This window comes from Nelumbo nucifera, chromosome 2 (assembly GCF_055504915.1).
Source record: "Nelumbo nucifera cultivar China Antique chromosome 2, China Antique-T2T, whole genome shotgun sequence".
In the NCBI taxonomy this organism is placed as follows: domain Eukaryota; kingdom Viridiplantae; phylum Streptophyta; class Magnoliopsida; order Proteales; family Nelumbonaceae; genus Nelumbo; species Nelumbo nucifera.
In genome coordinates this window covers 40,157,611-40,184,859 of record NC_142650.1, presented here as the reverse complement: position 1 = coordinate 40,184,859, position 27,249 = coordinate 40,157,611, and the positions used below count along the sequence as shown (strand labels likewise).

Genomic DNA, 27,249 nt, shown 5'->3' with positions numbered 1-27,249 from the left:
TTAAAGAAGAAGCAACAAAATTCCACCTTCACAAACCAGCACCTACCCCTCAAGCAAACTTTAAAATTAAAAACCCAAGACAAACCAGCCAAAACCAAAACAAACATGCACCAATCAACAAGCATACTTCTACACTACCCCTAGACACTACACTTTGTTTTTTGCTCTTCCAAGTGACTAGTTTGCCCTCTAGGAGTGTGCAGTGACAAGTAGTTGGCTGCCTATCCAGCAAGGAACAAGCCTAATTGTCATCCTTTTATATACTTCCAATTTCAGTGAATCACTTTCTGTATAACCACTGTCCTAGTACGCCTATTATCCACATTAACTAAAAGGTGGTACAGGCCATGGCCCTATACTTCTACACTACCCCTAGACACCACACTTTTTTTCTTGCTCTTCCAAGTGACTAGTTTGCCTCCTAGGAATGTGCAGTGTCCAGTAGTTGACTGCCTATCCAACAATGAACAAGCCTAATTGGCACCTCTTAATAGACTTCCAATTTCAGTACATCATTCTTTGTATAACAACCAATGTCCTAGTACACCTTTTAGGCATCACAAAACTCCAACAACTACCTCCCAATATGAAGTCTTAGAACTACATAAATTGGCTCAATACCAACTAAAATTTGCTACCTGCAGGAGTCATCAAGTAGATCTCCCAAATCACCAATGTATTTGTATTTGGTCCATTGGTGTCTATTATTTTTCCTAACATGCTTGTCTTTTCTAACAAAACAAGTACATACTTTCTTTATAATAGGTTTATCCCATACTTTGATCTTGCTACCACTTTCCCCAAGAAGTACTTTAGCTGCCCTAGCTCTTTAGTCTAAAAATTCAACTATAGGAAATTCTTCAATTCAAATAGGGGTGTTCACGGGTCAGTTCGGTTCGGTTCCAGGCTGTATGGCCAACTGAAACAACCTGGTCGGGTTGGGCATTTGGTCACCCGAAATAGACCAACCAATTATGAAAATTGGCCAACTCGGATTGTATCAATTCAATCGGATGGTTAAAAAGATTTAAATTTAAAAAATTATATTTAAATTTAAAGAATCACAATGGTATTATTAAAAAAAAAAAGTAAATTAAAAAAATTAAAATTTACAATACAAAATACTTTAAAATAGGAAATATGGGAATTTTCCCACTTTCCCATATTAAAAAATATAAATTTAAAATAAAAAATATTAATATCTATGGTCAGGTCGGGTCGGATTTGGTCGGTTTACAAACGGCCAAACTGAAACCAATCGGACTTCGCGGTTAGCATAAAAGTTAAACCAAAACTAACTGAAATAATTAGTAAACCAGCCAGCTTGGGTCGAGTTGGGTCAGGTCAGTCGGTTTCATCGGCTTGATGAACAGCCCTAAATTCAACCATACCCCGTACATCACTTTGTCAACACAAATTTCGTGTATAAATCCAAATACAAGAAAAAGTTAAGACAAATTCAAATGAATTGATTTTTTTATATATATGAAATCGATGTTTTAAAAGTGTAGGGCACAAAAAAAGCGCAAGGGTCATTTTTGTATGAGGCGCAAGGAGAGGCAAGTGCCTTTTCGAAGAAAGGCACAAAATGCCAAAAAAAAAAGAGCTAAAAATTTTTCAAAAATCAAAAAAGAACAAAACATTCAAAAAACAATTTTTTTAAATTGTAGAGTGGTTCATTAATAAAATCAACTATAGAAAACCCCTGTACAAAGAGAAATGAGCATAGAATATACAAAAAACCATAATTCATCAAAAAAATATACAAAAAACCATATCATCCCAATACAGCCTCAATCCCCCCAATCAAAAAACAAAAAACCACCCATTCCTTACTAACAGAAAACTAAATTCAAAAAATACACTTGGATGTCTACCTTTAAACTTCGGGTGTATTGCCAGCCATGAGTGGATCATCCCCAGAATTTTCCTCGGTACATCTTTTGAGTTCTGAGTTCCTTCAAATATTCTGTTATTTCTTTCACTCCACACTGCTCACATAACAGAAGCGGAGATAATGCTCCATGCCACCTTTTCAGCCTTACTTAGACCTCCCAGCCACCAAGCCTCTATGAGTCCCTTTACATCTGTTGGGAAGCACAGCTTAGCCCCAAATAAATCCACCACTCCTAACCAAACCCAGTGGGTAAAATCACAGTGCAACAGCAAATGCCTAGAGGATTCCACATTCCCACTACATAGGGGCAAGCCATGTCTGCCACTTCTACCCCTCTTTTGACTAAATTCTCCTCGGTTAGAATCTTGTCCAGCACTGCTGACCAAACAGGAAAAAGGTATCTTTGAGATCAATTCAGAAGCACTTTATTTTATTTGTTATTATAGCGGACAGAATTCCATTGGTCTAATTCGGGACTCTCCGATGTATCTTTACTCTTTCTACTCTCCAAACATACCGAGATAATACCGAAGTGGTCCCTAGATTTATTTGTGGTCGTTGAGGATCCGTATGAGGCTGAAGTCTCATGTACGGTTCTGTAATAGCGATGGGAACAGTGATGTTATTACCGACTATAATTATCTAACAGTTTAAATACAGTTGATATAGTTGAGACACAGTCAAAATATGGTTTTTGGGGTTGGAATTTGTGGCGGCAGCCTATCAGATTTGTCGTTTTTCTAATTTCTTCCCTAGCAGAATGTGAGAGATTACCTTTTGATTTACCAGAAGCAGAGGAAGAATTAGTAGCAGGTTATCAAACCGAATATTCAGGTATAAAATTCGGTTTATTTTATGTTGCTTCTATCTAAATATACTAGTTTCTTCATTATTTGTAACAATTCTTTACTTGGGCGGCTGGAATCTCTCTATTCCGTACAATTTCATTCCTGAGCTTTTCGAAATAAATAAAGTGGGGGAGGGGGTCTTTGAAACAACAATTGGTATCTTTATCACATTAGCTAAAGCTTATTTTTTCCTGTTCATTCCTATCGCAACAACATGGACTTTTGAAGGCACAGCTTTAATCCATAAAATAATATATTAAACATAATATTAATTCAAAAATCCAAACTTAAATTTTAAAATAAATGTTTAAAAAAAAAACCTATTAATTCAAATTAAGATACATAATCGTAACATGTAAACATATTTAAAATGAAAATTTAAAAATAAAATCAAGCATAACATAGAAAACATACTTAAGCATGTAAAACTCTCGATCTCTTTATTCTTTTCCCAATTGCATTACTTCAAATAGCTAATGTGATGATAAACATTATGCATTCCTAATTCTACGAACCACCTTTTGCACCAAGTCCCTTGAGGCAAGCCCAAACAAGTCCATATTAAGGAGGTGGTTTCTGGGGAAGCGGTGAGTTAGGGAAACTTCAGACACCTCATTTCAAGCTGGGGGTTTTGAAAGAGAGAATATTTAAGCAGAGCCGAAGAGTTGGGACTTGGGCAAGGGTTTCAATCTGAAGATCTGCGAAAATGGATTGTGCATAAGAACCAAGAGGAGACAGATCAAAGTGGAAATACAGTTGAAGCAGTGTTTTAAAAGCGCAAGGCGCAAAAAAGGCGGAGGGGTCAATTTGAAGATCTGCGAAAAATGGATTGTGTATAAGAACCAGGAGGAGACAGATCAAAGTGGAAATATAGTTGAAGCAGTGTTTTAAAAGTGCAAGGCGCAAAAAAGGCAGAGGGGTCAATTTACGCCTAAGGTGCAAGGCGCAAGGCGAGGCACGTGCCTTTTTTAAGCAAGGTGCAAAAATTAAAAAAAAAAGCTAAAAAATCAAAATAAAAAGCCAAAAAATTCAAAAAAATGAAAAAAAAAACCAAAAATTAGTAAACACAATATGAATAAAAATATAAAATTCATCAAAAAATATGAATAAAAATATAAACTTACAGTTTAAAATAAATGTTTTAAAAAATCTATTAATACATAAATATAACATGTAAAGCATATTCAAATGAGAATTTAAAAATAAAATCAAATATATAAAACATTTTCAAGCATATAAAACCCACAATCTATTTGTTTCTCAATTGCATTACTAAAAAAGTTGATGAGAAGTCACCAGTAAAGATACTCCCAGCTTAGGAAATTTGTACAATAATTAAGTAAAAAAACAAAGTAGAAGCAAAGACTCTAATCCAACTAAAGAAGATTCCAAAAACCATCGTCATTCGCCTAGCTCTTCCTTTGAAACCCCCTCAAACTCTAGAAGTATAACAACAGAATCTATAATCCTTTTCCCACAAATGAGAGTAATTTGATCTCTTCCACAAGCCTTGTTTTCAAAAGTTCTTCAATTCTTTCCTTCCACACTTCCCAAACAATCTTTGCATTGGCATTTCCTCAATTCCTCTCATAGCTAACCAACATCCCAACAAGCAAAAATGTCTTCTAACAATCTTGGTTCCACCCAACTAGCTTTAAAAAGATTACAGAAGAAACCCCAAACAAATTTCGTGTAGGGCAGCCAACAAACAAGTAACAGACATTCTCCTCCACATTTTCACACAAGTAGCATCTTCTGGATAAGTGATTGCCTCTATCTAAATATGGTCCAAAGTTAGGATACCATTCAAAGCAAGGTTTTAAATGTCCCTAGATTTCAGTAATGTCACCCGTCATATGTTGATGTCAAGACTAACCGACATAAGCTTGGGGTGAATATAAAAAATACAATATGTCAATTGAGATTTCCTATATTTCAGAAATGTCATCTAATTTAATATAAAACAACTATAAATATATTAAAAATATTAGTACATAATATTATTACAAATTACTTTACTAACAATTTAAACTTAATATTTCAAATAAAATGTTCATAAATAATAATTAACAAAAATTGAAAACAAAGAATAAATTAACTGCTTCTTAGAATATAAAATAGGAATACATAATAAAATATATCTTCACGGTATTAAAAACCTTAAATGGTTGTAATTTATATTAAAAACATAAAATCAGAATAAATTTATTACTTGAAATAGGATAACCTTGTAAACATGTCAAAATGCATAATGAAACAGTACATATTACATAACTTAAAATTTGTTAAAATGAATTAGTAGATTATTTAAATAAATAAACAATTAAAATACTACAAATATACATATATGTGTACACACGCACACGCACACACACACACACATATAATATATATATCGCACGTATCAGCCCGTATCGCATTGTATCGCCCGATACCGACCAATACACACGTCTTCTATTTAAAACGTAAATGATGCCAATAGCATGATTTGAACCCGGATCACCTCATGTATGGCACCGAAACTCTTAACACACCTTCAAACCATTAACCCATCTCGTGTCTTCCAATATTTAACGAAATAACATTATTTTTATTTACTTTTGTGTCTATCCAAACAAATTAGCAATATTTATGTTTAACAATTCCAACTAAAAATTAAAAGAAATATTTAAAATTAGTATTTTATAAACAAATGGAATAAATAATTTATCAATTCAACACTTACATCAAAATATGATTTTAATCTCAAGAAATTTATACAAATAAAATATTAATAATATAATAATTACCTTACTACTTAAAGTTTATAAATTTGCACATGATATATATCTTACAAATTTTATATATTTTTATAATTATTAATTAATATTTTAATTTACATTAAATGACAATATATTTATTATTTACAAAATATTCAAGAATATAATATTAAATTGAATCTATCAAATCCACTAATTTACATTTATATGAAAAATGATTTTTAATTTCAAAAAATATAGAAATAAAAAATTTAACAATGAAATAATTGCTGTAATAATTAAATATTATGATTTGCATATGATATATAACTTAGAAATTTTACTAGATTTGATATATTTTAAGTGAAAATTATATATTTCTATAAATTTTTAAATGATAATTTAATTTATATTTAAGAATTTAATATATGGTTAACTTTTTTGTTAATGTTAAAAAATAAAAAGAATAAAATAGAAAATAATTGATACAATAATTAGGATAAATATAACAGGTCCATCTCTTAATAAATGTGTTGTATGATATCTATGCATGCTGCTATTTTAACTATAATATATTTTTTATGTACAAGATGAAATATATATTTATACATTATTTATGACTATTTGACCATAAATTTAGTGTTATTAATGTATCTATGAAATTTGTATGTGTTTCCCTGGTGTATCCAAGCATTTCCATATTTTTTGTTCGTATCCATATGTTTCCAAAACGTATTTGTATTTGTATATGTATCGAAGTTGCCGGATACAATACTCAATACTGATATTTTAATCCTTGAATAAAATTATTAATAACTAGTATATAAATATAAATTACTCAATATAGTCACTCATCTTAAACTCAATATTTCAAATAAAATATTCATAAAAAAAAGAATTAACAAAAAATAAAAACAAATCTAATATAAATAGGCATACATGTAAAATATTCTTTATAGTAATAAAAATATTAAATGGTTAATCTATGATTTAGTTCTTATTATTTTTAAATTTTTAATAAATCAGAATAACAATTATAGACTAGTATGAAATAATTTTTTTATGAATGTAGTATGAAATAAATTTATTAAAATTTATAATAAATCAAAATTAGAAATAAACAAAAAAATATGATAACCTTGTAAACATGTCAAAATTCATAATATATCAGCATGTAATTTGAAATTTATTAAAATGAATCAGTATACTATTTGAACAAATAAACAATTAATATGCTACAAATATAAATACATATATGTATATATATATGAATATAAATTGTTCATGCAATCACTAATGACAATAAAAATATTAAATGGTTAATGATTAAAATTTATAATAAATCGAAATTAAACATAAACAAAAATCGGATAACCTTTAGTAATTTTTGCAAATAGTAATGCTTAACTAAAAACTGATGATCTTTTAATGAAAACTGTTGGAGACTCTCTTGTAGATAGATGGAATAGGGGGATTGGGAAAGAATGCTACGTCTAGCCTTCCACAAAGAGTTCAAAGTAGCCCACTGAGATATACCAACATCCCAACCATTACCGGCACATCCATGAATACTTTCTACAACTTTGTGCCAAAGTCTCTCCCTTTCCAAAGGCCATCTCCACAGCCATTTATCCAACAAAGTTATATTCTTCTACCCTATATTACCTAAGCCCAAACCCTCCACTCCTTTCTCTTGCATGCTAGCTCCCACCTAACCAAATGGTCCTTTCTTCCTTCACTAGGCTCCCACAAGAAATGCCTCATAATCTTCTCTAGTTTAACACCTCCTTCCGTGCCATCCTAAAGATAAAGAGAAAGTAAATTGGTAGATTTGCTAATGTAGACATTATCAAAGTAACACGACCCACTCCAAGCTGCCAGTTTCTTTGCACAGTTTTCTACAATAAGATTCCAAAACCTTCCTTCCCTTGGGTTGGCTCCTAAGGGAAAACCTAGGTATTTCAAAGGCCAACTAGAGGTAGGACGTAGGACAACCTAAGGACTCCTAACTCACCCAACTCATCATCATCCATGCCTTATTCCAACTATATGGGGTTGACTACATTAATCCTGCTTTGCCAATCCGTTTTATTTAAATCCATATACATTGTTAAATTATTAGCGCTTAGATTATTTCTTACTACTTCTACCCATGTCCCTTTTGGTCTACCCTGAGCTCTTCTAGCCCCTTCAATGTGTAACAAATCACTTCAAGCCCAGTTATGGCCAATCTAAGCCTTCCACTCTAAACTCAACATCCCCTACCCTTTATAGACTGCTTTATAATGATTCGCAAAACAATTGGCAATCTCTTCTTGGTCTACCACAACATCTCCATTCACTTCTAATTTCTCCACAAAATATTCTTTTACCATTAGTAGTTGCATGGAAAAAATTAGTATTGCAACCCCATCCTTAATCATTGATGTCTCAATTTCTACCTCCAACAAATCTCTTCCCTAAGTAAAATTTCTTCCAATTCCTTCTTCAAAGACCATCTTAAGCTCATGTCTTCCATCATTAACAAGCCTTGGCCTTCCTTAGCATCCAATTGTTCATTTTGGGATGTAACACCTAATTTCCTCTCCTCCACTCTGCCAAAGTGCTCTCTATTCCACTCTTTAATTTCGCAATTAAGCCTTTGTATTTTCCTATGGAATTTTACCCCTTTCTGATGAACTCCCCTCACTTATTCATTCCACAACTCTTCCACTTAATGAATAAAGTTCAAATGTGGCCACATGTTTTCAAATCTAAATGATCTGGAGCCACTCAAAAAGTCCTTAGTTCCAATACCAATCAGCCAATGATCTGAGGTGATTATTGGCAACACTCTTGCCGACAACCCTATCCAATGCTCTTCCCATTTAGAGTTGAAAATGAATCTATCCAACTTAGAGCAGCTTAGAGGAATTTGTAAATTGGACGAAGTGAACAATGCCTACTAGAGAGGAATCTCTATTAATTCGCAAACTTCAATAAACTCGTTGAACTTCCTCATACTAGTCGAGACCACCTAATTGGGATTATTTGTCTCATTTGTAAATCTGACCACATTAAAATCCCCACCTAAGCACTACGGGTTGTCCTACATACCCCTAATATCAAAGAGCTCTTCCCACATATCACCTCTCTCTATATCCATTAGGACCATAAACATTCGCCAATACCCATGTAAACCCATCTCCTACACTCTTGAATTTCAAAGAGACCGACAAAAAACCCATTAGTTCTTCTAGAGATCCACCTCTTTCCTCCACATCGTCACTATACCCTCAGATCCACCAATGAGGGCATGCTCCCTGCAGCTGTTTTTTTTGTCTATATGGAGAGAGAGAGGAACGGTAGACTTTTTGAAGGCAAAACCTCTCAAGTAGATAAAATTGATGTCAGTTTATATCTTCTTTGAAAATAGAGAAGGGCAGTAGAGCAGAGCAGAATATTTGGAGTCAATAGAATAGAGTGGGTGGCAGGCCCAGCCCCTCGTAATATTTATATTAGGGTGACCATAACAAAAGGGGAAAAGACATTACTGCCCCTGACACTAAACGAACATAAGAAAAGGTATAAAAAACACACTAAACAAAAATCATTCAAAACATGACTTGAAAAACTTTGTTCATGGGCAAAAGCTGCAAATCTGTCTACAGATGCTCTGTTTTTACATTAAGATATACTCTGATATCATGTATTCACTCTTCATGTATAAAAGCTCTTTATACTGGTCTTACCCTTTTATACAATAAATACAATATACCTGCTCTTTTTGCAAATATTTATATAGAACGAATGCCACAAAAAAAGGGTTCACGAAACAAATTTGATGGAAACCATATGGGCAATCTGGGACCATCAGCAATGGGATGTGTCTTCAAAAATGAGAATGAATATGTAGTTGCATTGTTTTCTAAGGGCTAAAGCTTGGCCATAGTAGAAGGGGTGTTACAGACAGACAAGGAATATGAACATAAAGAAATTGGTTATTGAAGGTGATTCAAGAATTGTTATAGGGTGGATGTGGAGTAAAGAGGCAGTTCTATGGTTCTATGGTTATATATATATATATATACCATTGCCATTTTTTTCAATTTATAAGCATGCTGCTTGCCTTTCCCTTTCCTTCAACCTCTATTCATGTTCTTTTGTAACTCCAAGATCTTCCTCCCAGCTTTTAAACTTCACATGTAATCTTTCATATCTCCCCCCCACACTTTAAGCAAAGATATATTTTCTCCTTCTATCAGCAGTCCCAATTCATACAAGTCTCTCCAGTAAATAAAAGTTCTGCACACAATAGAAATCAACCCAAGTTCTCTATCTTGATTAGCAACCTCACCAGATCCATCTTCTCCCAGTTCCTGCTTCTATCATAAAATGTAGCAACCAACCAATTCAGCTGCCAATCACTCTGAACATTTCGAGACACCAGACATGCAGAGGTATTCCTACCACACGAAACCATATGACCCTTGGTAACTTTGCCCTCTAAAAACTCCTGCTAGAGGATACCGCCAACCCAACCTCAATGCAAGTCTCCTTTCTTGCCAATTCTCAAATTCCAAAGCCCACCCCGCTTCTGACATGTCATGAAACATAAATAGAAACAGACCTCAATTTAATTTTCTAACACCTATAAGATTTGCATAGTCCCATTCCTCTTCAGCAAGCTGCACATCCTCTGCTTCTGGATTTGCTCCTGCATACTTCCCTGCCAGACAAACTCTCAACAACTCTACGCTTTCATCAAGTCTACTTATGTTTCTCATGATTGCCTTCATCTGCTCTTCAACTCTTCATTGGTTGTTGTTTTTTTTTTTTATAAGTGAGTAATTTTATTAAATCAAATAACAAAAATACAATCAGCCTAGGAGGAGGCACGAGATATTACCCCCTATGACTGAACCATATACACCAAAACTGCCCAAGCCTGAGACAATTACAAAGTAACCCAAAATAGATCTCCCCTTGACACCTCCTGCTTGGCCAGAGAACCAGCCATTGCATTTGCTGATCTTCTAACCCACTGAAACCTGACAGTCATATTCCTTGTCATCCATTTAACTTTCTTAAACAGATCCCTGTAGCCCCAACAAGTTGTTTCTGGCCTAATTAGCCAGCCTACTACCACCTTGGAATCCCCTTCTACTAGCAGATTTGCCACACCACTTTAACTAGCCATCTGTATACCTTGTACCGCTGCTAGTAGCTCTTCCCTTATTGAAACACCTTCACCCACTGGTCCTGAAAATAGAGACAACATATTGCTGTTTTTGTCTCTCAGAATCCCACCAATTCCCGATGGTCCTGAATTGCCTTGGCAGCTTCCATCAAAATTCAATTTTACCAAACCATCCGGTGGGGGAATCCATTCAGCTTGTGATTTGATCTTGGTAGAAACTGTAGCAGCCATTGCAGCCCAATTTCTCCTTAAGTCATCGAAGGAGTAATCTGCCAACAAATGTGAAGATTTTAACCATGAAATAGTCCTTGTCAATATGCATTCCTTGATTTCAGCGAGACTTCTTTCATGTTCTTGAAATATGCTAGCATTTCTCTCCTCCCATACAGTCCACAACGTAGAAGCTCTGATACGTTTCCACATTAGCTTCCCTCTTTTTGTCAATCTCCCAAAAGCAACCGGAGTGAACAGCAACTTTACTTCAAAGGGCAAATTCCACCTGCACCCAAATAATGAAACAACCCAGTTCCAAATATTGGAAGCAAAAGAGCATGATATCAACAAATGGTTGCAGTCCTCATCTTTCACTTTACACAGAGGGCACCAATTAGGGGACAAACACATAAAAAGTTTCTTCTTTTGCACGTTTTCCGCAGTATTGAGCTTACCATAATAGGCTTCCCAACAAAACACTGCTATTTTGGGGGGAATCGGTCTTCCATACCTCTTTAACGGGGAAGACTTGAGAGGAGGGATTAGAGCAGAGGGCTTTAAAGAAAGAAGCACAAGTGAATGAGCCAACCGGGGTTAGGGACCAGACTTTTGTGTCCGGGTTAAGGGGGTCCAAACACATCGAATCTAGAAGCAACACCAGCTCTGAAACGCAAAGGAATTCTTCATCCCTTAACCATCTTCGAAACCCGAGATCCCAATTTAAGGCCAAAGGGAAAACCGGGGGGGAAAGGAACCAAGAAATGGGTTTCTTTTAAAAAAGGGAGATGGTATAGAGAGAAGGGATACAGTCTTTTAGGGGTTGAGAGCTCACCTAAGTATCTTCCCAAAAAAGAATGGAGTTCCCAGAGCAAGCATCATACCTTACAAAACTTAGGAACTTAGGGAGAATGCCAGAGATAGCCTTCCAAGGTGTTGTGAGCAAAGCCCTTCGGGATACTCCCGCATCCCAACCCGATTCAGAACAGCCATGGATACTTTTCACTACCTCATGCCACAACCTCTCCCTCTCCAGGGGCCACCTCCAAAGCCACTTACCTAAAAGAGCCTCATTCTTGCTCACCACGTTCCCTAATCCTAGGCCTCCTTCTTCCTTACTCCGACACACCACCTCCCACCTAATCAAGTTATCTTTTTTCTCTTCACCAGGTTCCCATAAGAAATCCCTCATTAGTTTTTCCAACCTCTTTGCCTCTCTCTTAGGAATTCTAAAGACTGACAGGAAGTATAAAGGCAAGTTGGCTAAAGTTGCTTTAATCAAAGTAACTCTACCCCCCTTGGAAATAAAGTAACTCTTCATTGGTTGTTTCACCAAAGCCATTTACATTGCAGACAACGAAATATTGGGTAATCAAGAAGTAACATGTTCAAAAAATGAGTGTAATTTGTATAAGGATACTGAGATGGATATGTGGCAAGACTATAAAATCAGAATTAGAAACAAGCCTATCGGTCTTTAGGGAGGATTTTTTTAATCAGCAACAGAAATCGAATTTCATTAAATAAGAACAAAACAAGTGCAACAAGAAGTTGCAAGTTTACAAGTCAAATAAAAAACCGTGAGCATAGTCCCTACTATCTCACCCCACATCATACATTACTACAGCTGAGCCCAAAACATTTGTTTTTTTTGGAGCCCAAAACATTTGGTGCCTAGTGATCCCTTGTTTTGCTAACCCATCAGCCAAGCTGTTGGCTGATTTTTGTACTCATTGTATCAATTGCAAATCTCTAGAATGCCTGTCAAAAGACTCAAAACATCTTATTTCATTTCTGTAGTTCCACTTTGCTGCAACCCTTTTCAATAACCAGCTTATAATCGCTTTGGAATCTCCTTCAATAATTAGTTTATCAACCCCCAAGTTCCTCTGCCCTTTGCACCCCAACCACTGCTGCCTTGAGTTCTACCCCGATGGAGTCCCAGTCTCCTATCAGGCCTGAGTACATCAAAAGTAAAAAAAAAAAAAGCATTCTCATTTCTTATTACTCCCCCCTATCCCAGAATGACAATGATTGCCCATACTGCTTCCATCAAAGTTCAGCTTTATCCATCCCCTTTCTGATAGTTTCCATTCCTTTATCAGCTTTGGTTTCTTAGAACAAAAGGCTGTAACTACACCCCAATTTCTGGAAAAAAATATCCATCGTGAAGTCTGAAAACAAATTGAAAGTGTTTCACCAAATCTGCAACCTTCACCATGATGTTTTTAATAATAGTTTCCTTTCTTCTTTCCATCCCTTCAAAGATTCTTGTGTTTTTCCTCCCACAAAGTGTAGAGCACCACTACTGTTGTATATCTCCACATAATTCTACCTCTCCTTTTGGGACACCTTAAACTAGTGCAAAAAACATGTCCAAGATAATAGGGGCAAAGCAAGCAAGAAACCACTCCCAAACAAAACAGGCAAAAGGGTGGGATATCAGTAAGCCAAAAGCAGTTTCACCATTCAATTTGTGCATGATATACCAATTAGGGGAAATGCACCAGTTGGATCTTCTTCTTTGTAACAAGTCAAAAGTATTAATGCCTCCAAGAAAGACTCCCCAAGAAAAAAGCCGTAAATTTAAGGAGGGATAGGGATGCACCAAACATTTTTCACAAGAAAAAATAAAAGAGGGAGATTGGAGGCCACTATAATTTTGAAAAAAGAAGCACAAGAGAAGGATCCCCTAGGGTTAGGATCCCACACACTAGCATCACCCCCTCCAAAGCCTTCAATAGGTCAGAGACCTGAGAGACTTCCAACTCCCTAAGGTTCCTCATAAACCCCAAATTCCAGACAAACCCAGAGGCCGAAGGAGAAGGACCAACAAACCAAGAGTCCAAAATAGGTTTACCCTCTAAGGTGGATAAAGTAAACAAGGAAGGGAATAGAACATTCAAAGGAAAATCACCTACCCACAAATCCTCTCACAATTTTATTGTATTGCTAGAGGAGAGGTCAAACCTGATATGGCTCAGAAACACAAGAAGGATGTTAAGGAATGCTTTCCAAGGTCAAACCTCCAAAGCAAGAGTGGTTTTATGCAAAAAGGTCAGCACCCACCCATTGTCCTTAAGCCCATGGATACACTCCAGTCTCCACTACTTTGTGACATAGCTTCTCCTATTCTATTGGAAATCTCCGTAACCATTTCCCAAGTAGCACCATATTCTTCTTACTCAGGTTCCCTATTACCAAACCTACTTGCTCTTTCCTTCTACACGCTACATCCCATTTAACCAAGTGGTCTTTCTTAGTCACCCCAGGCTCCCATAGGAAATCTCTCATTATCCCCAATTTGCAATAAGACAAGAGAAAGTCAACTGAGATAGTTCAGTAATGCACATAGACAACCAATGACCACAACATTGAGAAGGAGTACCAGTAAAAAGTAAATGAAGGAAATGGCCAAAGAAATGATCCAAGGACTTGCAATTTAGCAGAAAAATGGCTCTTGATAGAGCACAATGGCAGAGCAGTACGTGTTTAAATGGCACGAAATAGCTGAGGTTAGGGTTGAATTAGATTGAGAGAGAAAAAGAAAGAAAGCAGTATTTCTTATAAGCCCAAATTTATTGATTAGTAGTGGACTATACAACTAATTCCCTCCTGGCATCTCAGCAACCAATATCCACACCTATCTTTTTTCTTTTTTTTTTCTTGATAAATAATATCCATACCTATCTTAGTTCATCAAATAGGTGATAGGGCATATTACATATAACATATTTAATTTCATTCTATATTTTATTTATGATGAACATAATTTCATAGATATAAAGTTCTTTAACTTGCTTAATTGATTCTAACACCCTTATTTGTATTATATGTTGATGATATTGTTTTGTAGAATCATAAATTCTTTTCGATCACTTTGTTATGCTGCATTATTTGATTGATTGTGTGCATCTAAAAGGGAGAGATAGATGAATGCCCGCCTCTCCCATGAAGATAATAACATTGAGGGCAATAGAAAAAAAAAATAAGCATAACGTTAACCCATAGACATCACTAAAAAATATGTTTAAACAAGGACGAAAGTATTCTGAGACATTTACCTGAATCAACTCATCCCCAGGAGAAGCACATGCTGGAATATGATCCTTTGGAAGAATTCTGACCTGCGCACCACTGTCCTGCCTTATCTTCTCCACAATCTTGCCTCCTCTCCCAAGCACACAACCCACTTGATTACTAGGTGCCAACAACCTACAGACGACAGGAGTCTGTGTCGCCCCAATACCACCCGCATTCACTGTCTTCTCTTTATCCTTCTCCTCTCCATCGTCGTTCTCCGCTGAACCTCCGAACCTCTCTTCATCAACCTTCAGCATCCTCTCAAAAACCCTCACCAACGCCAGTTGGGCCGGCGAAGCCTCTTCCTCGCCAGAATTCGCATTCGAACTCGAATTTCCCAAATCTTCCTCTTCTTTGTCTCCAGCATTATCGTTCCCATCTCCATTTGCGTTCTCTTTTCTCTTCTTTGGGGTTTCTGCAACGATAAGAATTACGCGCTCATCGCAACCCGGGACAGACTCATCGATACGAATCTTAGCGCCAGTTTCTTCACGGAATTGACGAATGATTGCGCCGCCCTTGCCGATTACGCCGCCAGTCTTTACCGCCGGGCAGAGGATTCGGAAAAGGGTTTCTCCGGCGGACAGCTTGAGAGGAGGAGGGGGAAGTTTGAACATCATTGATGGAGTGGCGGAGGAGGAATGATGGTGGCGACGTTTAGTGGAAGAGGGGATAGTGCCGGCATTGGGTTCGGGGCGATCGGTAGCGGAAGGATCAAAGGAGCGTTTAGGGGCTACCAAGCCTGAACCCTCCATGGTTGAACTGATAAAGCCAACTAAAACATGTTGAAGATCGTTAACGGACTCTTTTCCCTCGTTTAGCTGTTTCCGTATTTGCTCCTTCAGCTCCAACTCCAATCGTGGGTTTCTTCACTTTCTAGATTTTGAGGCCATCTCCAATATCCTAGTCAAAACATGAACACGATGTGGCCTTTTTTTTTTTCGTTTCCCGGGCGCAGAAGGCAGAACCGAGGAAGAGAAAAATGAACACGATGTCACGTAAGTAGGGGAAATCTATTAAACTATCCCTAAGTTTTAATAAATTCACTTACCCTGCCCCTACTATTTATGAAATCCCTTTGATTATTACTAAATTTTCTGAAAATTGACAAAATCCTCCCTCAATCTTCCCCCCTGTACTATGGGGTTACCGACAAAGATCTCAGTGTACTTTGTTTTGCGACAAAAACCCCCTTGTACTATGACTGTGAGACAAAGTCCCCCTTTTGTTAGTCTTTCATCTAAAAAGGCCGTTGCAATATTTTTTAATCTCCATACTATCCTTGTAATAACTGACGAGAAAAACAATATTTGTCTTTCCTGACCTCACGATACACGAACAGCAGCGGCGGTAATCCTCTCTATCTTAGATTCCTTCACATTTCTCGCCCTCCCTCTCTCTCTTCTCTCTCTTTCTCCCCCAATCTCTCTTCTTCCACTTCCCCTTTCTCTCCTCCTCTTTCTTCTTCCACGCGGTTTGTGCCTTGTCGCTCTCCAATGTCCAAGCAATTAACTAGATGAATGTTGACAAGTTGTGACTTATGTGAGTTAGGCAGTTTTAGGCTTAGCCACTTAGGGGGGTTTTCCCTTGAATTCTCTTGTTGATCCCAAAAAGGCAATAAATCAAAATCTTCCAATAGGCTAATCCCTAACCTAGACTTCGTCATTTCCTATTTTCCTATTTGGTGTAAACTTTCCAACCCCAAGAAACGAAGCAAAAAAGATAAAATTAAAGGTTTTGAATGACCACAAGGTCAAGATAAAAACAATCGATTAAAATAAAGATAATTACTAATTTATTAATAGATGTTACAAGTATAGTCTTATAAAAGTATGTGTTTAGGTCGGGTAGGGTCAGTTTCGAATTTTAAGTGTGAAAACCATAACCGAACTAACCTCTCATTTTATTTCAGTTTAGGAATTCAAACCAACTGACACCTTTGAAAATTTGACCAAATCAGGATGGGTCGGGCCGGTTTGGTCAGTTTAGTTCTCCTTGTGAACACCCTTAATTCATACATTTGTCCATCTACTAGACAAAGATTCCATTCCAAGTTCCCCCGTGGACCAAAATACTCGTACCTCAAATTCCCTTAATCTGAACACATTTAAACTAATCAAACCATGCCAATTCGTCTAGGACGATTAGAAACCCTACCCAGTTAAATTTCATTTCAAAATTCACTCATTTGTCCATCCAATAAATGAGGATTCCATTTTGGATTTTCTCGTGAGTCAGAATGCTTGTACATCCAATTCCCTTAATCTGAATACATTTACACCAATCAAACCCTACCAAATCATTAAAAACCCTACTCATTTAAATTTGATCTCAAAATTTACGCATCTGCCCCTCCATTAGATGAAGGTCCGGGCCATTCTAAGCTTTTCACATATTTTCTGCAATTACCATTTACATTTCAGTTCATTTATTTCCAATTTCATTTACAATTTAATAGTTATTTAAGTTTGTTGTTGAACTTGTGCTTAACTGTTATTTCCGCTAACTTGTTCATTAACCTCTATAGTTAAATGTTTTATTTACTTTCAGTTAACATTTACCTTATAGTAGTTACTTGTATTTATTGTTCAATGTTATTTAAGTGCTAGCCCATGTAACTATTGTAATTATATTATTTTCTTGTTTGAAGTTGCAGTTTGTCCTTCAGTTGTGAGTTGATTGTATTGATCAGTCATTTGATTAAATGTTAAACATTCTGATTAATCCTTCAATTCATTACATTTTATCTTGAATCTTAAAAAAGGCTAAGTTTCAGATCTTGGAAAGGTTCTAAGCTTGAACTAACCATATTTTAAGCTATACCCAATTCACCCCCTTTGGGTGAAGCTATCAATCCCAATAAATTGTATCAAAGCATGTTCACCAATCCGAAAGCTTAATAACTTATTGAGCAATTGCTACCCAAGTAAGTGCTTCATTTGCTGAGGGATACTGAATCTTCCTTCCTCCTATCTTTGATGGTGTTGGTTTTACATGCGGGAAGGATAGATGAGGATCTACCTCATCCCCCTAGACTATGATCTTTAGGAAATTATAGAGAGGTCTCGATACTCAAGAAGTAAAAAGAGTTCAATCGTATACTTCAGCATATGAGATATGGTCGTCATTACAAGCACTATATGAGAATGCTTATAAAAAATCAATAGATGAAAATGAGTGCAACATAACCCAAAAGGAGAAAGTCTCCATCAAATGTTTGTTGGCTAAAGAGCATAAGAGCTTAAAGTTCCTAACATGAGCAAATGGTTCCTAGATCTATTTGGGCCTATGAGAACAACTAGTCTAGGAGGAAGATCCTATTTTCTAGTTATTGTAGATGACAATTCTAGATACACTTGGACCTTCTTCTTAGCACACAAAAATAAAGCAACAAAATGTCTTAAGTCTGTCATAAAAAATAGTTTAAAATGATAAAGAATGCAGAATAAATTAATAAAATTATAGAGAAATCACACATAACTTTTCTACACCTAAGACACCCGAGTAAAATGGAGTTGTTGGAAGAAAAAATAAAACACCTCAAGAGATGACAAGAACCATGTTGAATGAACATAAAATACCCAAACACTTTTGGGCAAAGCCTCTAAATGTAGCTTGTTAGATCATGAACAAGGTACTTGTTAGACCATCTCTTAGTAAAGACACCTTATGAACTCTATAATGGAAGGAAATCGAGAATCAGTTACTTTAAAGTCTTGGAGGCAAATGTTACATTTTGAACACCAATGATGGTTTGGGAAATTTTGATGCCAAATTTGATATAGGAATCTTTATTTATTACTCATAAACTAGCAAAGCATATAGAGTATACAACAAAAGAACATCAATTGTTGAGGGATCAATTCATGTAACATTTAACGAAATTGAGTTCCTAAGAACTTGAAAAGGAGAGGATGGGGAAATTAAAGTCACCATACCTAAATCACAAGTAGAGGAGAATGAACAAGAGGAAGATTGCTTGGAGATGAAAACTAGGACTATCAGAAGCCTAGGGAAGTAGGTTTTGAATATAATAAAGATCACCCAAAATCTCAAATAATAGGAAGCCTAAGTGTAAGGGTCAGGACTAGAAGCTGATCTTGAACATAAGAGAATAATATAGCCCTTCTATCTCAAATAGAGTTCAAAATTGTGGAAGAAGCACTAAAGGATAGTCATAGGATGGATGCAACGAATGAGGAACTAAAACAAATTGAAAATAATCAAGTATGGAAACTAGTAGAGAGACCCCTTCGTCACCAGAAATTAGATGGGTTTACAAAAACAAATTAATAAATGACTTGGGAGCGGTTACTAAAAATAAAGCCCAATTGGTTGCCAAGGGATATGGTCAAGAAGAAGGAATTAACTATGATGAAACCTATGTTCCAATAGCAAGATTAAAATCAATAAGAATGCCATTCGCCTATGCTAGACATAAAGAATTTAAACTCTATCAAATGGATGTACAAAGTGCTTTCTTAAATGGCTATATAAGCGAAGAAGTTTATGTCAAACGACCCTTGGTTTTGAAAAACAAGAATTTCCTAATCATGTATACAAACTAACATGAAATCTGAATTAAGTTCTGTTTAAGATTGCAAATAAGGCAACAAGAATAAGACACATTTATATGTCAGTCCAAATTTACAAAAAGAAACATTGAAAAAAGTTTGGAATGTATTAAGCCAAACCTGTGTGCACTTTGATGAGTATCTAAACCAAATTTTATCTTAATCAAGAGGAGAAACTAGTAAATAAAAAGTGTATAGAAAAATGATAAATAGTCTACTATATCTCACAGCTAGTAGACCTAACATCTTGTTCTCGGTTTGCCTATGTGCTATATTCCATAGTAATCCAGAAAAGAGCCATTTAAAAGCTTTCAAAATTATACTGAGATATCACAATGAAATTCCAAATTTATGGAAGGAATGACTATTTTTGTATGATTAGCTAATTCGGATGCTGATATAGGAAGTAGGATAGGTAGAAAAAGCATGAGTGATGCTTGTCAATTTCCAAGGCCTTGCTTGGTTTCCTTGATGTGCAAGAAGCAAAGCAAACCTCAATAGCCCTAACCATGGTTGAAGTTGAATATGTGGCTGTAGAAAATTGTATCACTTAATTGTTGTGGATGATGTAAACTTTTGAAGATCCCTACCCATTCTTAATAAATATACTTCGTATTCATTATATACTTGTTTTTTGTTTAATATGATGAATATGTAATATTAGAGTGTTATATTTTTTACAAAAAATCTATTTCTTTAATTTTTTTTGTAGCATATCTATTTTTTATACTTTTATTTAATTATAACAACATTGACTGACTAATTAGTGTGTTTTATCCTATGCTCAAATCCATACAAATTTAAGAAATAATTTGTTTTAATTCAACCATTTAAAAAAAACCACAACCTTGGTTAACAAACAAATGGCCATATTGGTTGGACGGTTAACCTATCTTACTAGGTAAATAGGACATGGGTAAGACATTAATCCCTTTTTTTTGTATTTTTAGCTATTTTCATCTTTAATAACAATATATCTTGTTTTTTTACACATATTTTTGTTTAACATGATGAACATTTAAGACTAAAAACATGCTCATTTTTTATAAATTTTACAAAAAGTATTACATTTTTATTGTTATTTTTTAATTTATGATTCTTATGTGGTAATTAAAGTACACTTCTAATTGATTTTTACAGCATTGGTTTTTAATCAGTGTTTTTATTCCATGACCAAACCAATTGGTTAGACCGGTTAATTTTTCACCTTAACAAAAATTCTAGGTCCATTTACCATTAAGATACTTGTCTACATAAATACACTAACTTAGCCAATAAGTTATTGATGTAGCAAATTAAACCATTAAACATTTAACTTGGTGAATGGGTTTATGGGTCTCATGTACATAAATTTCTTTTATGGGTCTCATGTGTGCTCCTAATTTTTTGTTTTATTTCTACTTCTTTTATTGATAAAAAAATTATTATTTATTGTACTTACTTTTGAACATGACAATTATACCCTAATAGAAATACATCCACAATTTCTACAAATTTTCTATTTTTTATAACATTTTGTTTTTCTTTTTATTTTTAAAATTTTTATTAAGTGAATTATGACACTATAGGTTCACCTATTTTATTTGATTGAATTGCTTACCCACCACCTACATGGAAATATCATTTTTAGATATTTTAAATTATATATTTCACTTACATCATTAATAAAAACAATTCTTTCTTATCACACTTAATTTGTTTGATATAATTAATTAATATATAATATTAGAGATATGTTCAAATTTTTCTATAATTTTTATGTTTTTGTATTTTCCTATTTAAAAAAATTATTATTTAATTATGACATCAATCCATTTGACCAAAATCACAAACTCATCACCCAAAGAAATAATTGATTTATTTCTAAGTTGATTTTAAATTTTGTATTTCATTTCCCTCATTAATAAAATTACTCCATTTGTAATTGTTATAGTAGTATAGATGTAACATTAGAGATGTGCCTAATTTTTCTATATATATTTTTTTATTTATCTTTACTTTAATTTTTTTATTTAATTATGACATAATGGATTGACCCACTTGACCCATATGGTTGAATTGCTTACTTGCTATTGGGATGGAAAAATAGTTCCATTTTGGGGTAAATTTTTAAAACAAGTATTTTGCATCGTTAAAAGTATTGGATGTGGATCTATTGAAAGAATTTATTTTTTATGAAAATAATATCTTAAATATAAGATTTCATGAAAAATGTAGAATTCAATGAATGTGATGGGGAAAAGCTAATTTGGTGTAAAATCTCGAGAGGTGGCCCACTATATCCATTCTATAGTTTTGCTGGTGACTACCTCATATTTGCTAAAAACTCTATTAATGCTTGTTTTAAATTTGGAGAAAGTTTGGATAATTTCTCTATTGAATTTGGCCAAAACTAAAATTACTCAAAATCTGTCTTGACTTTCTCTAAGAATATACCCAACAGATTATAGAAGATTGTGGTTAAAATTATGGGTGAGCAAAAAAACCGAATCAACCGAAACCAAACCAAAAAATTGGTTAACCAAATGGATCGATATATATATATATATATATATATATATATATATATATATATATTATATTCTTATTATTTTTGAAAATCGAATAACAAGGTTCGATTTTCAACCTTTTTTCTTAAAAAATCGAACTTGTCACTACCGGTCTGGGCTGTCTGGCAATGGCAGTCTCTCAGTCTGACTTAGACAGTCTGGACGCACCTTACCAATGCTTCTCCGAGTTCAAGACTTATTTAAGTCTTCAAACTTCAATAGCTTCTCTGAGTTCCTTCCAACCCTGCGAATATCGGAAGAAATCAACGAAGTTTCTAGAGCGTAATTTTGAATCGAAGATGTGAGCTAAATGGAAGAAGAAGCATATGAGGAGGCTCAAGAGGTAGCGCTGAAAGACGAGGGAAAGATCTAAGTAGTCTACCAATGGTGTCAATTAATGGGATGATATTCTCTCCTGGAATGTATTCTACTTCAATCACCTTCTATATTTGGAGGCAAGGAAGAAGGTTTCTGTTGCAAGCGGTGACGACTTTTCTAATGTTTTTCGCTTTTAGGTTTTTGAGTACTATCTTTCAGTTAGAGTTTTAATTTGGAGTATAAAACCTTGTTGGATAGCTTCTTGCAACCTTGTTTTGTTATATCTAACGATATTTTAAACCTGATTTAGAAAATTATTAGATCGTGGATTTGTCTCTCTTAAAAAAAAAAAAATAAATAGCTTCTCTGAGTTCTCTCGGTGTCTTGTTCAAGACTTCAAACTTCAATAGCTTCTCTGAGTTCTTTTGGTGTCTTGAACTCTAGAGGCCCAGACCAAAACTTTTCCACACCAGAAACAACTTCCACCCTTTCCCAACGGGCCAGACGGCCAAGATGGCCAGACCTACTCTCTGTTCTCTCTCTCTCTCTCTCTCTCTTGACACTCACTAGGCTTTTTCCTTTTTTTTAGTGCAAAAAAAAACCCCGAAAAACCAAGCCGTGGTTAACCAGTTGCATTGGTTCGGTTTTGGTTCGATTAAATTTAAAAACCAAACAGATCGGTTTGATCTAGAAAAACACCCCACGGTTCGGTTAACCGAACCATGAGCACCCCTGGCTAAAATTATTAAAATCCCTCTTGATCTTGAATCAACATCATATTTGGGTGCTCCTATTTTGGAGGGCAGAGTCACAAAAGAGGTGTTTAAGGGGCTTAGTGACAAAATGGCCAATAAACTTGCGGGATGGAAAAGGAATTCTCTTTTCCCTTGCCGGTAAACTAACCCTTGTTAATGCCACAACAAGTATGATTCCCCAAATTATTATGTGATACTTCAAAATTCCAACAATGTGGTCAATGACCTTGATAAAAAGCAAAGAGTCATTTATTTGGTCTAAGTCAAATGAAAGAAAACCTATTCGCCTTTTAAACTGGGAGAGGGTGTATACTCCCAAAAGTTGGGGTGGCCATGGCATTAAAAAACTTATATGGGTAAATAATGAATATCTTTATTAATTAGCATGGCGCATTTTAATTGACCTAGAGAATAAGGGGATTTCATGGACGTTGAGAGGTATCATTTTTTGGTATAATGTTTAGGTATCCTCATTGCCCATGAGGTGATAAAAAGGGGAGTTGATGATGGTAAAAATATCATTTTTTGGTATAATGTTTAGGTTGACAACACTTCTCTTAGTGAGGGCATAAATTAGGAGTAAATTGAAAACATTAACCTCAAGGTATGGGCGGATTCGAGCAGAGCCGAGCCGAATACTTGGCTATTCGAGCTCGGCTCGCTGAAAATTGTGTTAGGCTTGAGCTCAAGCTCGGCTTGGTTCAAAGCTCATAAGTTTGAGCTCGACTTGGCTCGAGCTCAATTGCAAGCCAAGTTTATTCTAAAAATAAAAATTATAAATATAAAAATATATATTTTTTATTTTGCATAAAAATAAGAATTATAAAAATCATTTATTATTATACGTAAAAATTAAAATAGACATATAAAAATGTTTTTATTTTACATACAGAAAAATTAAGAATTATAAAATTATTTACTATATATTTATATATGTATATGTATATGTATGTATGTATGTATATAATAAAAAATATTTATTTATTATACTAGGCTCGATTAGGCTTGCGAATCGAGCTTCACTGGGCTCGAGCTCGGCTCGACTAGCAAACAAAACTATATATCAGACTTGAACTCAGCTCGGAACCGAGTCGAGTCGAGCTTTTCACAAGCTGAGTTCGAATAGTTTGTGAGAAGCTTGGCTCGTGGCCACCCCTACATCAAGGTATGTGAGGTTATTAATGGCAAGAGAATAACATGGATAACTAATCATATTAGAGCACTTGTGCCTCCTTTGTTGGGCAAAAAAATCCATCCCATCCTCATTCCCTCGTCTCCTATAGAGGACATTATGGTGTGCAAACTTTCAACCAATGGAAAGTTTTTGGTCAAGGCTACCTATATGGCAAAATGTATGGGCTAATAGAAACATAGTCTTACCAAATTAGAGTTTCAATGGAATTTGGAAAATCTGTTTTCCACCTAAGTTAAAAGTTTTCCTCCTTTGGTTTTAACCTACAAGCTACCTTCAAAGAAATTCTTGATCACTAGGGGCTGCAATATTGATAGTACTTGTAAGTAGAGGTGTAAATCGGCGGCACGACCCATATATATTTATATATTATATATATAATATTTATATATAATATATTATATCAATTATAATTATATATTAATAAAATAAACAATTATTTTCAAAATTTTAATATTTTGAATTTTTGTAAGTAAATAGCTTTGGCCCAATCTACGGCTTGGCCGGGCCTAAGGCTTGACCCACGGACCAGCCTGACCCATGGCACGACATGGCATGGGGCCGCGTGGGCTCAGGCTGTGGGCCATGTCGGGTCAATCCCCCAAAATATCCTAGGGGAGGGAGGCATGGCATGGCCCGCACTTTGCGCGGGCTGCACACGGACTGTGTCATGCCGACCCAACACGATCCGTTTTACACCTCTACTTGCAAGATTTGTGGAGAAGAAGAAGACCTTGACCACATTTTTAAAAACTGTTCATATGCGAAGTAAGTATGGCTTGTGGTTGGGTCAAATATGTATGCTCCTAAGTATGATGATAACTCCATTCAAGAGTGGTGGGTAAGAATCTCAAATCCAAATTTGTTGAATGTTGAGAATGTGGACCCTTGGATAAAAGAAAAAAGTACCATTATTTTATGGCTTACATGGGAAAATAAAAATGAAAATCTCTTTTGGAATACTTTATCTCCTCCCATTGTGATTGAGATATCTATTAATTATTTTTCGGATCTCAAGGCTAGCATTAACAATGAGATTTACTTGTAAGGCAACAAACCCTAGAGGTCTATTGTTTGGCATTGCCCTTAAGTGTGTTGTGAAGATTAACTTTGATGCATCTTACAATCTTAATGGTTTTTGTTCCATAGCTTGTATTGTAAGGGATCACATTGGAAGAGTGTTAGATGTGAAATATGCTTGTATTGGTAGGACTTTGATTAACATCACTAAAACTAGAGTGGCTTGGGAAGCTCACAGTGTTGTGTTGAATTTTAAAGATTTCAAAGTGGCTATCGATGGAGATCCTAAACTTGTTGTCAATTGCCTTAACAAGAGAGTGGATAATCTGTAGAGCCTAAAGATGATCATCGAGGAGAGTTATTAGCTGAACATGATTTTGGATTGTGGTCTCTACTACTAGCATGTCTATCGTGAAGCTAATCAGGTAGTGAATTGGTTGACTCATACAACGTTTACTAACATGGTTTTCGACATTTTCAACCTTCCTTGTTTTCTTACTTTTATTTGTCTGTGATGTTTGGGGATGTTCTACCCTTCATCTTATGTAGCACTCTTTTGATTTATAAAAAAAAGCATTAAATGAATGTTAATTAAAATTAATACCTTAAATATAAGGTTTTAATAACAAGGAGGAAGCAAGTAGTTGTTCAAATTACAGTTATGTTCTTACAATTAAATAGGGATTGTGAGCTCGAGGAAGCTTATGGTTAGCTCAAAGACAATGAATCGCTACTCATTTTTTAGGAGAAATAAGCCATTGTTTTCAATTGTGGAAAAAAATGATTTATTTTTTAAATGGTGACTCCACTCTCTTCGAGAAAGACATTAACCAAGAGATTTTGTATTCGAGTGGATTGTGAGAGGAAATGTGTTAAGAACCCCTCTTTCCAAGCTACAACAGAATCCTAATATTAGGCTTAATTTCCAACAAAAATATTGATAAGAATTCCGCAAAATCTTGTGAAAAAATGCTTCAAACTTCTCTTAAAACTGGTTTAAGAAGATGCTATTAGGCCATAGGTATAAATTTCTCTAAGACCCTCATCTTTCTACCTCTTTATCCTAGCCTATAAGTAGGTGGTAATGCAAGTTCCTAAAGTTTTGGGTTTTTTCTAGGTTCTTTTAGTCTATTTGCCTTGTCATAATTGGTATAATAGGATAGTGAGGTTTAAGTGAAAGGGTTGATATCATCCCCACACTCTTGAGGTCTTAGGTTGGGATAGATGACGGGGTGATTAAATTGGGTCATGGAATTTCATGTATTTTTTTTTCAGTCTTTGGTTATGATGGTGAAGTCTAATTGGTCACATAAGGCTTGGATGATGGAGATCCATGGATTGATATGCTATAATCAATTAAATTTGCTGAAACAAAACCTTAGTTTGATAGTGGGTCAAACGATGAAATTTTGGGATGAAATGTGGTTTGTAAGCATTTTAAACATCATGAACCTAATAGAAAAGTCGTATCTTTTATCAAAGTTGTATATTGAAAGATTTGGTTCAAATCAATATTTTAGCTTATGACTCATCAATTAACAAGAAGGCTTCAAATGAATCCTTGTTTGTTTGATAGTTAAATGTCATGAAATTTGATGTATTGGGGAATTTTGGGCCCTTGAAAATGGTGGTAAGGTCCAATTGGTTAAATGATGTTCTGATGGTAGAGATAGAACATTGGCTTGATGATGGATCAAATGAGGGAATTTTGGGATAAAATTTGATGAATAGACATTTTTTAAACATAGTGAATTTGATGGAAAAGTCAAATCTTTGATCATAAGTTTGGCTTGAAGGGTTTAGTTTATATTAATGTTTTGGCTTGTGGCTTATTAACTAATGAGATTACTTAAAATGAAATATTGCTTATTTTGGAAGGAAATGCA

The 27,249-nt window shown here is 35.0% G+C and overlaps 1 protein-coding gene across 1 annotated transcript in view; it reads right to left on the bottom strand.

The window, feature by feature from the left end:
- The window catches only part of LOC104599193 (RNA-binding KH domain-containing protein), a 28,959-nt gene extending 13,009 nt beyond the window's left edge, over nt 1–15,950 (bottom strand). Inside the window, exon 1 of the mRNA XM_010261627.3 lies at nt 14,937–15,950. Coding sequence (XP_010259929.1) covers nt 14,937–15,710 — 774 coding nt within the window. The 5' untranslated portion in view covers nt 15,711–15,950. The remainder of the gene's footprint in view (nt 1–14,936) is intronic.
- Between the last annotated feature and the right edge of the window lie 11,299 nt (nt 15,951–27,249).